Source organism: Symphalangus syndactylus, chromosome 4 (genome assembly GCF_028878055.3).
Source record: "Symphalangus syndactylus isolate Jambi chromosome 4, NHGRI_mSymSyn1-v2.1_pri, whole genome shotgun sequence".
Taxonomy (NCBI): domain Eukaryota; kingdom Metazoa; phylum Chordata; class Mammalia; order Primates; family Hylobatidae; genus Symphalangus; species Symphalangus syndactylus.
In genome coordinates this window covers 42813717-42829285 of record NC_072426.2, presented here as the reverse complement: position 1 = coordinate 42829285, position 15569 = coordinate 42813717, and the positions used below count along the sequence as shown (strand labels likewise).

Genomic DNA, 15569 nt, shown 5'->3' with positions numbered 1-15569 from the left:
CCTTCCTCAGCCTCCCAAAGTGCTAGGATTACAGGCATGAGCCACCGTGCCCGGCCTTATGCCTGACTAATTTTTGTATTTTTTGTAGAAATCGACTTTTGCCATGTCGCCCAGCCTGGTCTTGAACTCGCGACCTCACCTGATATTCCCACCTTGGCCTCCCAAAGTGCTGGAATTACAGACGTGAGCCACTGCACCCAGCCTTTTGCTATTAATTGTATATGAAATATTGAAGGTTTTCACAAGAGCTTTACATTTGGGAATGAAAAGTAGGGTAACTTTGTTTCACCTATTATTAGGTTTTCTGTAGATGTTGGAAGTGGAAGAAAAAATGTTTCCCCTTTTTAAAGACTTGAACTTTTTACTTTGATAATACAGAAATAACTGAAATTACAAACTTAAATACTTGGCTAAATTATAACCCTCTGGAGGAAGGAAAATTATGCCAATAGAAGAAAGGCTTGTTTTTGAAGTCAGAGGTCAGAAGGAATGTGTTTTGTGTATATGAGACTGAAAATTTTTAATTGATTTTTAAAATCACAAGTTTGAATGAAATCACTTTATAATGCTAAACAGGAGATAAATATAAAAGCATTTCAGGCCAGCACAGTGGCTCACGCCTGTAATCCCAGCACTTTGGGAGGCCAAGGTGGGTGGATCACTTGAGGTCAAGAGTTTGAGACCAGCCTGGCCAACATGGTGAAACCCCATCTTTACTACAAAAAAAAAAAAAAGCCTAATGTGGTGGTACATGCCTGTAGTCCCAGCTACTTGGGAGGCTGAGAATTGCTCAAACCAGGGAGGCAGAGGCTGTAGTGAGCTGAGATTGCGCCCCTGCACCCCAGAGCCAGACTCCATCTCAAAAATAAATAAATAAATAAAAGCATTTCAATATCTTAAGTGATCTAGATTCCAAGACCTTTTTCCATTGAGATTGTTGCTCTAATTCGTCATTGCTTCAAGGCAAAGAATATTACTGTATTTAATTTTGTTCAATTGGAGATTTTATTTTTGCAAGAAGTGCAAGAAAATTTTAAGAATAAAGTAGTAATTCTTGTATTGAAAAAAATGAGGAAATTTGCTAGAACAAGGCTAAAGATGTTGGAATTTATATTGCATATTATGCACAAGACAAGACATTGAAAAATTAATTATGATAGTTCATTATTATGTTGGGTATGAGGGAAAAAATAAGGTTCCCTACTTAAAAGATTTGACTTCTTAATTTTGATAATAAGAAAAGGTTTAAGAAAGTTTTTTTTAGATGGGGTCTTGCTATGTTGACTTGCAGCTAAAGCTGTTACATGAGCTAAAAGGACTATTTTTAACTTGTCTTAGATGGTTTCTCTGAAGAATTTCATGAAACCTAAGGTGGTTAATGACATTTCATGCTCTGGAGAAACAAACTCTGTAGAGTTAGTATTATTTGTCACAGTAGCTATCATGTAAATGATAATCATTTTTGTTTTGGTTCATTTATTTTAAATGGAGAAAATAGTGTCTACAGACTGTTAACTTCAAAATGTAAATCATAGTTTAATTTCCTTCTTCAATTTATTGGATATCTAAATATTTGCTTTCTAAGAAAATTCTCTATAGAATTCTTGGTTATCTAAGTAAAACTGAGAAGCATGAACTATGTTTGTTTTGTGTAAAATAAATTTTTTTTTTGTTTTTTTTTTGAGATGGAGTCTCGCTGTCACCCAGGCTAGAGTGCAGTGGCGCGATCTCGGCTCACTGCAAGCTCTGCCTCCTGGGTTCATGCCATTCTCCTGCCTCAGCCTCCCGAGTAGCTGGGGCTACAGGCGCCCAACACCACGCCCGGCTGATTTTTTTGTATTTTTAGTAGAGATGGGGTTTCACCTTATTAGCCAGGATGGTCTCGATCTCCTGACCTCGTGATCTGCCCACCTCGGCCTCCCAAAGTGCTGGGATTACAGGTGTGAGCCACTGCGCCCGGCCTTTTTTTTTTTCTTATTTTAAGACAGTCTCCCTCTGTTACCCAGGCTGGAATGCAGTGGCATGGTCTCAGCTCACTGCAGCCTTTACTTCCCAGGGTCAATCAATCCTCCCATCTCAGCCTCCTGAGTAGCTGGGACTGTGGATGCACATCACCATGCCTGGCTGATTTTTTTTTTTTTGAGATGAAGTCTCCTTCTGTCCCCCAGGCTGGAGTGCAGTGGCACAATCTCGACTCACTGCAACCTCCACCTCCCGGGTTCAAGCAATTCTCCTGCCTTAGCCTCTCAAGTAGCTGGATTACAAGCATGTGCCATCACACCTGGCTAATTTTTGTATTTTTAGTAGAGACACGGTTTCACTATGTTGGCCAGGCTGGTCTCGAACTCCTGACCTCAAGTAATCTGCCCACCTTGGCCTTCCAAAGTGCTGGGAGTATAGTCATGAGCCACCATGCCCAGCCATGCCCGGGTAATTTTTAAATTTTTTTACATACATCTCTTTTTGTAGAAATGGGGATCTCACTATGTTTTTGTTTTTATGCTTTTAAATTTTTGTGGGTACTTAGTAGGTGTATACATTCATGGATTACATGAAATATTTTAATACAGGCATGCAATACATAATAATCACAATATAGTAAATGTGGTATACATCCCCTCAAACATTTATTATTTGTGTTACAAATAACCCAGTTATACTCCTTTAGTGATTTTAAAACGCACAGTTAAATTATTTTTGACTATAGTCACTCTGCTGTGCTAGCAAATACTGCCTTATTCATTACTCTTTTTTTTTTTCTTGGTACCCATTAACCATCCCCACTTCTCCCCCGCACCACCCTCACTATTGTTCCCAGCCTCTGGTAACCAACCTTCTACTATCTGTCTCCATGAATTCAATTGTTTTAATTTTTTGCTCCCACAAGTAAATGAGAACAAAGTTTTCTGTGTCTGGCTTTTTTCGCTTAACATAATGACTATCAGTTGGTCTCACTGTATTGCCCAGGCTGGTCTCAAACTCCTGGGCTCAAGCGATCCTCCTGCCTTGGCCTCCCAAAGTGTTGGGATTGCAGGCCTGAGCCACCATGCCTGGCCTAGATTAAATGTTTGACATCAGATTTGTTGTGTTATCTTTACCAATTTGGCTCATGTTACTTATTAAATAGAAATAGCTTTATTGATCTTTTGAGTTTAAAATTATGTGTTGGTTGCAAGACAATGTAGGGAAATACAAGAAGTTATAGTTTTGTTTGAGCAAATGTCAATGTTTGCACAGGTTGTTCTGTACACTCTACTAAGCCAAGAGAGAAGAGCTGATCCAGAGGCTGGCTTGCTTCTCTACCTCAAGACTGGTCAGATGTACCCTGTGCCTGCCAACCATCTAGATAAAAGAGGTTGAGCCATTTTTTTTTTTAGTTTTACTTCTTTGCCTACCCCCCGCTTCAGCTTCTGGTGATACATATTTATACCTGACAATCTACTCACAGCACTTATTAGGTTATAATTTGTAGCTGTGGGTTTTTGTTGTTGTTTTGTATGTGTGTGTTTTTGTTTTTGTTTTTTGAGATAGAGTCTCACTCTGTTGCCCAGGCTGGAGTGAAGTGGCACAATCTTGGCTCACTGCAACTTCCACCTTCTGGGTTGAATCGATTCTCCTGCCTCAGTTTCCTGAGTAGCTGGGATTACAGGCATGTGCTACCATGCCTGGCTAGTTTTACTTTTAGTAGAGATGGCGTTTCACCATGTTGGCCAGGCTGGTCTTGAATTCTTGGCCTCAAGTGATCTGCCCACCTTGGTCTCTGAAAGTGCTGGGATTACAGGCATGAGCCACTGTACCTGGCCAATTGTGGTATTTTTTTAAAAGAATTTTAATAATATACTCTATAGGTGAAAACGTTATTAATCTTTTAAAATTTTATTATGCAAAACTTTATTTCAAACTTTCTATTTCATATTAAAGATATTCTAGATAGCTGTATTTATCCTCAGTATTCAGCTAATACCAACTTCACAATGCTTACTAGTTATGAAATATATAGTTTAAAGAATTTATCAAGTGAACAGAAACTTAAAGGAAATGTACCAAAATATTGTTATTCTAGTATAGTGGGAAATATGAATACCAAAATGTTGTTATTCTAGTATAGTGGGAAATATGAATACTGTTTTCTCCTTTTTAAAATGTTTTTATTTTATTTAATTTATTTATTTATTTGAGACCGAGTTTCGCTCTTGTTACCCAGGCTGGAGTGCAATGGTGCGATCTCAGCTCACTGCAATCTCCGCCTCCCAGGTTCAAGTGATTCTCCTGCCTCAGCCTCCTGATTAGCTGTAATACAGTCATGCACCAACAATCCCAGCTAATTGTGTATTTTTAGTAGAGACGGGGTTTCACCATGTTGGTTAGGCTAGTCTTGAACTCCTGACCTCTGGTGATCCGCCCACCTCGGCCTCCCCAAGTGTTGGGATTACAGGCATAAGCCATTGTGCCCAGCCCTAAGATGTTTTTAAATCTGAAAGTTTTACATATATAGTGAAAAAGACATGATTAACTTTATTTAACTCTTAAAAAGACATTTACCTTTTTTTCATAGAATTATTAAAGCTAAGAAACCAGATGGCATTCTCATTGTTTCACCGTATTAGCAAATCTGCTACTAGACAGAAGACACAGCTTGCTTCTTTGCCACAAATAATTGAGGAAGAGAAAACTTGTAAATATTGTTCACAAATTGGCAATTGCGCTCTTTATAGCAGGTAAATATTGTCTACCAAAGGCATTGTTTCTAGTTGAGTATGAACTCAATTAAATATGTTTAACATTGGTGGCCAGACCAGCATTGATAACATCATTTTAGTTATTTTTCCTTTATATTTTCCTTTGTATTATTTCTAAAATTAAGATAATAGAAAAAAAAACACACAGTCCTTTTTTTTTTTTTTTTTTGAGATGGAGCTTTTGCTCTTGTTGCCGAGGCTGGAGTGCAATGGTGCAATCTCGGCTCACCACAACCTCTGCCTCTTGGGTTCAAGCGATTCTCCTGCCTCAGCCTCCTGAGTAGCTGGGATTACAGGCATGCGCTACCATTCCCGGCTAATTTTGTATTTTTAGTAGAGAAGAGGTTTCACCGTGTTGGTCAGGCTGATCTCCAACTCCTGAACTCAGGTGATCTGACCATCTCAGTCTCCTGAAGTGCTGGGATTACAGGTGTGAGCCACCGCGCCCAGCTAATTTTTTGTATTTTTATTTATTTATTTGTATTTTATTTATTTATTTTTTTGAGACAGTCTCACTCTGTCACCAGGGCTGGAGTGCAGTGGCATGATCTCGGCTCACTACAACCTCCACCTCCCTAGTTCAAACGATTCTCCTGCCTCAGCTTCCCGAATAGCTGGGACTACAGGCGCTCGCCACCACACTCAGCTAATTTTTGTATTTTTAGTAGAGACGGGGTTTCACCATGTTGGCCAGGATGGTCTCGATCTCTTGACCTCGTGATCCACCCACCTCGGCCTCCCAAAGTGCTGGGATTACAGGCATGAGCCACTGCGCCCAGCAATTTTTTGTATTTTTAATAGAGATAGGGTTTCACCGTGTTGGCCAGGCTGGTCTTGAACTCCTGACATCAAGTAATCTGCCTGCCTTGGCCTCCCAAAGTGCTGGGATTATAGGCTTGAGCCACTGCACTATGCCAAAATACTTTTTTTTTTTTTTTTTTTTTTGTGAGACAGTCTTGCTCTGTTGCTTGGGCTGGAGTGCAGTGGCGCAATCTTGGCTCACTGCAACCTCCACCTCCTGGGTTCAGGCAATTCTCCTGCCTCAGCCTCTCGAGTTGCTGGGACTACAGGCGTCCGCCACCACACCTGGCTAATTTTTTGTATTTTAGTAGAGACGGGGTTTCACCGTGTGTTGCCCAGGCTGGTCTCGAACTCCTGAGCTCAGTCAATCCGCCTGCCTTGGCCTCCCCAAATGCTAGAATTACAGGTGTGAGCCTCTGTACTTGGCCTCACATAAATACTCTTTAAGGTATTTTTTCAAGGGATCTCTTAATGGCAGAGGACTGTGAACCGTAGGAAGACTGGGCATATTTCTTTGAAATCTTATGTTTATCGTCAGTGTTTTGTATGCTGTCCTATAGCATGTTTGTTTCTATAGAAAATATTTTAATTTGGTATTAAGCAAAATCCAAATGATTCTCTATGTTTTTATGTGTACTTACATCACTGAGCTGGGTGTACAAATATTGTGATTTTTGAGAAATGAAGTTGTGTTAAAAGCCAAAACTTGTTGCATATGGGAATGAAGATTAGGGTTTACCCAACCTGAGTTGTTTGGGGGATAGTCACTGAAGGCAAAATAATGCAGTATTGAATTTCTCACACATTTTGTTTTATAAAAAGCCATATGACTTATGTTTAAATGGCTTTTAAGGAACATTAGGGGCTGTGGTTATGAGTTATGATGATGATCATATATGTGTTCTTATTTTGGAATTATCTCACTTCGTACCCAGCCAGGGAAATGGTTTATAAGCATCTCTAACTTGGAACTTTATATTTAGAGCAGTTGAACAACAGATGGATGGTAGTTCAGTCCCAATTGTGATGCTGCCCAAAATAGAAGAAGAAACCCAGCATCTGAAGCAAACACACTTAGAATATTTCAGCCTTTGGTGTCTAATGTTAACCCTGGAGTCACAATCGAAGGATAATAAAAAGAATCACCAAAATATCTGGCTCATGCCTGCTTCGGAAATGTAAGTAGTCCATAATATTTCAGTAATTTGGATTAGTTAGTGAGGTGACATTTGGAATTTATGACAAATACAGGTTATGAAGCATGTTATAGATACACGATTTCATTTATTCGTGACAACTGCAGGTGGCTCTCAATTGTTTCTAAGAAGAGCACCATTCCTGTGTATCCTATGTGCTGTAATCATTGCTAGTTAGTAATACAGTTTCAGTAGACTAAGTATGCCTCAAGAAATCTTGTTTTAAAAATTACTTTTCTTTGGGAGTCTGAGGTGGGTGGATCACCTGAGGTCAAGAGTTTGAGACCAGCCTGGCCAACATGGCGAAACCCCGTCTTTACTAAAAATACAAAAATTAGCCAGGCGTGGTGGCGGGTGCCTGTAATCCCAGCTACTTGGGAGACTGAGGCAGGAGAATCGCTTGAACCTGGGAGGCGGAGGCTGCAGTCAACCAAGATCGTGCCATTGCACTCCAGCCTGGGCAACAAGAGCAAAACTGTCTCAAAAAAACCAAATCAAAAAATTAGCTGGGCGTGGTAGTGGGCGCCTGTAATCCCAGCTACTTGGGAGACTGAGGCAGGAGAATTGCTTGAACCCGGGAGGCGGAGGTTACAGTAAGCCAACATCGTACCACTGCACTCCAGCCTGGGTGACAGAGCAAGACTCTGTCTTAAAAAAAAAAAAAATTACTTTTGTCAGGGCGGTGTGTCATACCTGTAATCCCAGCACTTTGTGATGCCGAAGCAGGTGGATAGCTTGAGCTCACGAGTTTGAGACCGACCTGGGCAACATGGCAAAACCCTGTCTCTACAAAAAATACAAAAATTACCTAGGTGTGGTTGTGCATGCCTGTAGTCCCAGGATGAGGTGGGAGGATGGCTTGAGCCAGAGGTGAAGGTTGCAGTGAGCTGAGATCGCACCACTGCACTCCAGCCTGGGTGATAGAGCCAGACCTTGACTCAAAAAAAAAAAAAAAAAAAAAATTATTTTAAATCCTGTTAAAAGTTTTCAGTATATACATTTTCATTGGTGATAACATTATAAACTTGAGTATATCTTAAAGTGAATTGTTATATATTGTATATATTGGCATAATGCAAATCAATGTGGTATTAACTTGATTTTTAAAATATTAGCTTTTTTTTTTTGAGATGGAATCTCACACTGTCACCCAAGCAGCTGGAGTGCAGTGGCGTGATGTCAGCTCACTGCAACCTCTGCTGTCTGGATTCAAGCTATTCTCCTGCCTTAGTCTCCAAGTAGCTGGGATTACAGGTGCCTGCCACTGCGCCCAGCTAATTTTTGTAGTTTTAGTAGAGACAGGGTTTCACCATCTTGGCCAGGCTGGTCTTGAGCTCCTGACTTAGTGATCCACCCACCTCAGCTTCCCAAAGTGATGGGATTACAGGCATGAGCCACTTTGCCTGGTCTAAATACTCGTATTTTAAATGTTTATATTTTCAGTAACTTTTGATACAGATGCAAATTTTCTAAAGGTCCATTTCATAGTCCTTGTGGGATTCATTTAAAAAAAAATAATAATATATCACCTGTAAAGTTAGAATTTTTCTTTTTTCTTTTTTTTTAAGAGACAGGGTCACACTCTGCTGCCTTGGCTGGAGTATAGTGGTGCAATCATGGCTCACTGTAGCCTCGAACTTCTGGGATAAAGTTCACAGTCTTCCTGCCTCAACCTCCTGAGTAGCTAGGACCATAGGTGTGCACCACCAAACTTGGCTAACTTTTTTTTTTTTAGAGATGGGGTCTTGCTATATGGCCCAGGCTGGTCTTGAACTCCTGGCCTCAAGTGATCCTCCCATCTTGACCACCCAAAGTGCTGGTATTACAGCTGTGAGCCACTGTGCCATGGCTAATTGTTTTGTTTTATTTTATTTTACGTTCTTATAGAAACAGGGTCTTGCTATATTGCCCAGCATAGTCTTAAATTCCCGAGCTCAAGTGATCCTCCCACTTTGGCTTCCCAAAGTGTTGAGATTATAGGTATAAGCCACTATGCCTGGCCTAGAATTTATCTTTGCATAGTATTTTTCTTTATGTAAAATTTCATTGTTTTAGCTTCATTTTTTTCTTTGCAGAATGAGTATTAATGATGTGACTTTAGAAATAATTGGATCATTATTTCCCTAATATTAGACTTTAACACAAGGAAACATTGCAGTGGAGAAAGTTTATGTAATTGTGGATAGACTGCGTATGTGTAGTGAGTATACTATACATATGTAAAATTTATGTAAAATTTAATTGCTTTCATTTTTTTAATCTCAGGCCTTTTGTAGTATGTAAAACTTTTTTTTTTTAGACAAAGTCTTGCTCTGGGCCGGGCGCAGTGGCTCACGCCTGTAATCCTAGCACTTTGGGAGGCTGAGGTGGGCGGATCACGAGGTCAGGATATTGAGACCATGCTGGCTAACACAATGAAACCCCATCTCTACTAAAAATACAAAATATTAGCTGGGCATGGTGGCGGGTGCCTGTAGTCCCAGCTACTCCCAAGGCTGAGGCAAGAGAATCCCATGAACCCGGGAGGCAGAGCTTACAGTGAGCCAAGATTGCACCACTGTACTCCAGCCTAGTCAACAGAGAGACTCCGTCTCAAAAAAATAAATAAATAAATAAAAACGCCTGGCGCAGTGGCTCAAGCCTGTAATCCCAGCACTTTGGGAGGCTGACGCGGGCGGATCACAAGGTCAGGAGATCGAGACCATCCTGGCTGCTAACATGGTGAAACCCTGTCTCTACTAAAAATACAAAAAAAAAATGAGCCGGTCGTGGTGGCGGGCGCCTGTAGTCCCAGCTACTTGGGAGGCTGAGGTGGGAGAATGGCGTGAACCCGGGAGGCGGAGCTTGCAGTGAGCTGAGATTGCGCCACAACACTCCAGCCTGGGCGACAGAACAAGACTCCGTCTCAAAAAAATAAAATAAAATAAAATAAATAAATAAAAAGTCTTACTCTGTCACCCAGGCTGGAGTGTCTTGACCCATTGCAACCTCTCCCTTCTGGGTTCCAGTAATTCTCATGCCTCAGCCTCCCAAGAAGCTGGGTTTACAGGCACGTGCCACCACACCCAGCTAATTTTTGTATTTTTAGTAGAGACGGGGTTTTGCCGTGTTGGCCAGGCTAGTCTGGAACTCCTGGCCTCAAGCAGTCCGCCCACCTCAGCCTCCTAAAGTGCTGGGATTACAGGCGTGAGCCACTGCACCCAGCCAAAAAATTTTTTTTTTTTTTTTTTTGAGATGGAATCTCACTCAGTCACCCAGGCTGGAGTGCAGTGGCACTATCTCAGCTCATGCAACCTCTGCCTCCCGGGTTCAAGCGATTCTCCTGCCTCAGCCTCCCGAGTAGCTGGGACTACAGGCGCATGCCACCACGCCCAGCTAATTTTTTTTTTTTTTTTGAGACAGAATTTCGCTCTTGTTGCTCAGGCTGGAGTGCAATGGCAAAATCTTGGCTCACTGAAACCTCCTCCTCCCGGGTTCAAGCGATTCTCCTGCCTCAGCCTCCCGAGTAAACTGGGATTACAGGCATGGGCCACCACGCCAGGCTAATTTTGTATTTTTAGTAGAGACGGGGTTTCTCCATGTTGGTCAGGCTGGTCTTGAACTCCCAACCTCAGATGATCCACACTCCTCGGCTTCCCAAAGTGCTAGGATTACAGGTGTGAGCCACAGCACTTGGCTATTTTTTTGTATTTTTAGTAGAGACAGGGTTTCACCGTGTTAGCCAGGATCGTCTTGATCTCCTGACCTCGTAGTGATCCAGCTGTCTCAGCCTCCCAGAGTGCTGGGATTACAAGCGTTAGCCCCTGCACCTGGCCTCAAAATTTTTTTTTTCTTTTTTTGAGACGGAGTTTTGCTCATGTTCCCCAGGCTGGAGAGTAATGTTGCGATCTTGGCTCACCACAACCTCCGCCTCCGAGGTTCAAGCGATTCTCCTGCCTCAGCCTCCCGAGTAGCTGGGATTACAGGCATGCGCCACCACACCCTGCTAATTTTGTATTTTTAGTAGGGATGGGGTTTCTCCATGTTGGTCAGTCTGGTCCTGAACTCTCAACCTGACGTGATCCACCCACCTCAGCCTCCCAAAGTGCTAAGATTACAGGTGTGAGCCACTACACTTGGCCTCAAAATTTTTTTTATGTAAAACTTAAATTGTTTTAGTTTGATTTTTTTCTTTCCAGAATGAATTTTTTTTTTTTTGGACAGATTCTTGCTCTGTTGCCCAGGCTGGAGTGCAATGGCATGACCTCAGCTCACTGCAACCTCCACCTCCCAGGTTCAAGTGATTCTCCTGCCTCAGCCTCCTGAATAGCTGGGATTACAGGTGCTCGCCACCATGCCTAGCTAATTTTGCATTTTTAGTAGAGATGGGGTTTCTCCATTTTGGTCAGGCTGGTCTTGATCTCCTGACCTCAAGTCATCCGCCCACCTCAGCCTCCCAAATTGCTGGGATTACAGGCATGAGCCACGGCGCCCAGCCCAGAGTGAATATTAATAACATGACTTTGGAAATAATTGGATCATTTTTTCCCCTAATATTAGACTTTAACACAAGATAACATTGCTGTGGAGAAAGTTTATTTAATTGTAGTTAGACTGCATATATGTAGTGAATCTGTCATACATATATAAATACTAATAAGCCTCTGAGATTGCATGTTATTTAGTAGTGCTGCTGGAGAGATTTTAAATGTTTTTTTTTTTTTTTTTTTCGAGACGGAGTTTCACTCTTGTTGCCCAGGCTGGAGTGCAATGGCGTGATCTCGGCTCACTGCAACCTCTGCCTCCCAGGTTCAAGCAATTCTCCTGCCTCTGCCTCCCGAGTAGCTGGGATGACAGGCATGTGCCACCATGCCCGGCTAATTTTGTATTTTTAGTAGAGACAGGATTTCTCCATGTTGGTCAGTCTGGTCTTGAACTCCTGACCTCAGATGATCCACCTACCTCAGCCTCCCAAAGTGCTAGGATTACAGGCATGAGCCACCGCGCCTGGCTATAATTTTTTTTATATTGCATTTGGGAGCAGGTTATTATGGTTCGTTTTCTGTAATGGTATTATATGTATCAGCCCAAGAAGTGGGGGTATCTACCCTTCAGGGATCAAAGTGCCAATAAAACACAGTTTTTGGAGATCCCAGCCTGTGGGTGCAACAAGGGTGGGGCGATCCCTAGCACTTTCTTGCAAGACTGTTGTTGAGCAATTCATTTAAAACTAATAGAGGGCCGAGCCTGGTGCCTCAGGCCTGTAATCCCAGCACTTTGGGAGGCTGAGGCCAGTGGGTCACTTGAGTCCAGGGGTTCGAAACCAGCCTGGCCAACATGGTGAAACCCTGTCTCTACTAAAAATATAAAAAATTAGCTTGGCCTGGTGGTGTATGCCTGTAATCCCAGCTACTCAGGAGACTGAGGCATGAGAATCGCTTGAACGGGGAGGGGGTCGGAGGATGTCTCAAAAAACCCCAGAAACTAATAGAATGTTTACTTAACATTTCTAACATTTTACTGTAGGTTGTGTAAAATGTAAAAATGACAGGCTCAATATCAGTCTTTGTTTTTTTTTGTTTTGTTTTTGTTTTTGTTTGAGAGGTAGTTTTGCTCTTGTTGCCCAGGTTGTTGAGCAGTGTTGGCTCACTGCAAATTTCATCTCCCGAGTTCAAGTGATTATCCTGCCTCAGCCTCCTGAGTAGCTGGGATTATGGGCGAGCACCACTACACCTGGCTAATTTGTTTTTGTTTTTTTAGTAGAGATGGGGTTTCACCATGTAGGCCAGGCTGGTCTTGAACTTCTGACCTCAGGTAATCCACTCGCCTTGGCCTCCTGGAGTGTTGGGATTACAGGCGTGAGCCACCACACCCGGCCTCAATAATAATTTTTAGGAGTCAGATGAACAAGTAAGTTTTAGGAAAATGCAGACATGATACTTACGTATGTAATATAAACAGAAGTTTTTTCTCTTTGGTCTTTTCATAGGGAGAAGAGTGGCAGTTGCATTGGAAACCTGATTAGAACGGAACATGTAAAGATAGTTTGTGATGGGCAATATTTACATAATTTCCATTGTAAACATGGTGCCATACCTGTCACAAATCTAATGGCAGGTGACAGAGTTATTGTAAGTGGAGAAGAAAGGTCACTGTTTGCTTTGTCTAGAGGATATGTGAAGGAGATTAACATGACCACAGTAACTTGTTTATTAGACAGGTAATGAAATGTTACTTTTTTTTGATAACAGCTTTATTGATATATAATTCACATCTGTGTAGTTCATCCATTTAAAATGTACAATTCACTGGTTTTTAGTATATTCACAGCGTTGTGCAGCCATCACCACAATCAACTTTGAGTATTTTCGTCACCCCAAAAAGAAACTCCCAAGAGTATAGGGAAGGGTATAGGGAAGAAGCCCTATACCCTTTAGTAGTCACTTCTCATTTTCCTCCAATTTCTCCAGCCCAAGGCAACCACTAACTTGCTTTCTGTCTCTGTAGATTTGCCCATTCTGGACATCTCATATAAATGGAATCATGCAATATGTGGTCTTTGGTGACTGGGTTTTTTCACACAGCACGCTGTTTTTGAAATTCATCTTCATGTTATAACATGCATCAGCATTTCATTCTTTTTATTTTAAATAAATTGAGATAAAATTCCTATAACAAAATTGATCATTAACTATTTTAATGTGTATAATTGAGTGGCGTTTAGTATATTCCCAATATTGTGCAAACATCACTTCTGTCTATTTCTAAGACACTTTTATCACCCTAAAAGGAAATCTCATTCCTATTACGCAGTCACTTCCCACTCTCTCCTCCCTGAAGTCCCTGGCAACCACTAAATTGGCTTTCTTTCTGTATAGATTCATCCATTCTGGATATATGATGTAAGTGGAACCATACAATATGTGACCTTTTGTGTCTTGCTTCTTTCACTTAGCCTAATGTTTGCAAAGTTCATTCATGTTTCAGCATATATGAGACCCTCATTTTTTTTATGGCTGAATATATTCTGTTGTATGGATACACCATATTTTGTTCATCCATTCACCAGCTGATGGACATTTGAGTTGTTTCCACTTTTTTGCTGTAATGATTAATATTGTTATGAACATTGACATGCATAGTTTTAGGTAGACATATTTTCATTTGTTTTGTAGTTACCTAGGCATGGGTCATGTGCTAATTTCACGTTTAACATTTTGAGGAACTACCAAACTGCTAAAGTTTTGTTTAGTACATTATGTTCCATAGTGATGATGTGGACATAATCTTATCTAATTCTTACAACCACATATATAGCAGACAGCATAGATGCCACCCTGTGTTAGCTATAATGCTTATTTCTCCTTGCATGCTGGGCACTGACTATTTTGTTCTCTCCCTTTTTAAACAAAAATGTTTATTTTTCCCATTCATAGTTGTGATATAAGTATACCCATTTCAGTTACAACAAAATGGCTGATTTAAATAAAAATATATAGGTGGGGCGCGGTGGCTCATGTCTGTAATCCCAGCACTTTGGGAGCCCGAGTTGGGCGGATCACACGGTCAGGAGATCGAGACCATCCTGGCTAACACGGTGAAACCCCGTCTCTACTAAAAATACAAAAAAAATAGCCGGGCATGGTAGCGCACACGCCTATAGTCCCAGCTACTCAGGAGGCTGAGGCAGGAGAATCGCTTGAACCCAGAGGCAGAGGTTTTGGTGAGCCAAGATGGCGCCACTGTACTCCAGCCTGGGCAACAAGAGCGAGACTCTGTCTAAAAAAAAAAAATATATATATATATATGTATATATATTCTACTATTTTTCTTTAGGCCAGACCCGGTGAGCCACCACGCCTGGCCTAAATAAAAATATTAATAGTAGAATAGTTGATATGAAAATCTGGTCAGGTGAGGTGGTGCACGCTTGTAATCCTAGCACACTGGGAGGCTGAGGTGGGTATATCCCTTGAGCCCAGGAGTTTGAGGCCAGCCTGGGCAACGTAAGTAAAACCTCATCTCTACCAAAAATACAAAAATTAGGAGGTGGTGCATGTCTGTAGTCCCAGGTACTGTGGAGGCCGAGGTGGGACGATCAGTCGAGCCCAGGAGGTTGAGGCTGCAGTGAGCTGAGATCACACCTCTGCACTGCACGTAGCCTGAGTGACAGAGTGAGACCCTGTCTTAAAAAAAAAATTGTGGCAGAGACCAATATCCACATTCACGAATAATCCATATTCCCTCTTCTTTCACAGTCAGCTGGATTGTATTTTCCAGCATTTCTTACAGTTAATACAGGCACGCCCAACCATTTCTTAATGGATAGAGGTCAGCAATTGGGACTGAGTTACATCTGAGTAACTGTAATGGAAATGTCCAGGCTTGTTCCCCACTGATCAGTAATCTTAGTTGAGTCATAACCACCCCTTGTCTAGATGTCATGACATGGGATGGTGAACCACAATATTCCAGTTGTCTGCTCGGATTTGTGTATCCTTTGCAGTATTTATTTAGTGTCTACCATGTATTAAGTACTTTGCAAATCCTTGAGGAATTTACGGTCTTGTGTGTAGACATACATATTTTCTTTTTTTTTTTTTTTTTGACACATGGTCTCACTCCAGCCCAGACTGGAGTACAGTGGCATGATCACAGTTCACTGCAGCCTGGACTTCCTGGGATCAAGGAGTCCTTCTACCTCAGCCTCCTGCATATCTGGGACCACAGGTGCATGCCACCACACCCGGCTAATTTTTAAATTTTTTGTAGAGATGGGGGTCTCACTATGTTGCCCAGGCTGGTCTTGAACTCATGGTCTCAAGTGATCCTCCTGCTTCAGCCTTCTGAAGTG

The 15569-nt window shown here is 41.7% G+C and overlaps 1 protein-coding gene across 6 annotated transcripts in view; it reads left to right on the top strand.

The window, feature by feature from the left end:
* Positions 1-15569, top strand: part of DNA2 (DNA replication helicase/nuclease 2) — a 60221-nt gene that overhangs the window by 23077 nt on the left and 21575 nt on the right. For 4 of the 6 annotated variants that reach the window (XM_063637142.1, XM_063637141.1, XM_063637145.1 and 1 more), the window contains 5 exons: positions 3238-3355; positions 4556-4718; positions 6524-6718; positions 11450-11572; positions 12705-12935. In XM_063637142.1, the coding sequence (XP_063493212.1) occupies positions 3238-3355; positions 4556-4718; positions 6524-6718; positions 11450-11572; positions 12705-12935 (830 nt within the window). The remainder of the gene's footprint in view (positions 1-3237; positions 3356-4555; positions 4719-6523; positions 6719-11449; positions 11573-12704; positions 12936-15569) is intronic. The other 2 variants (XM_063637146.1, XM_063637144.1) reach the window with 1 other exon arrangement.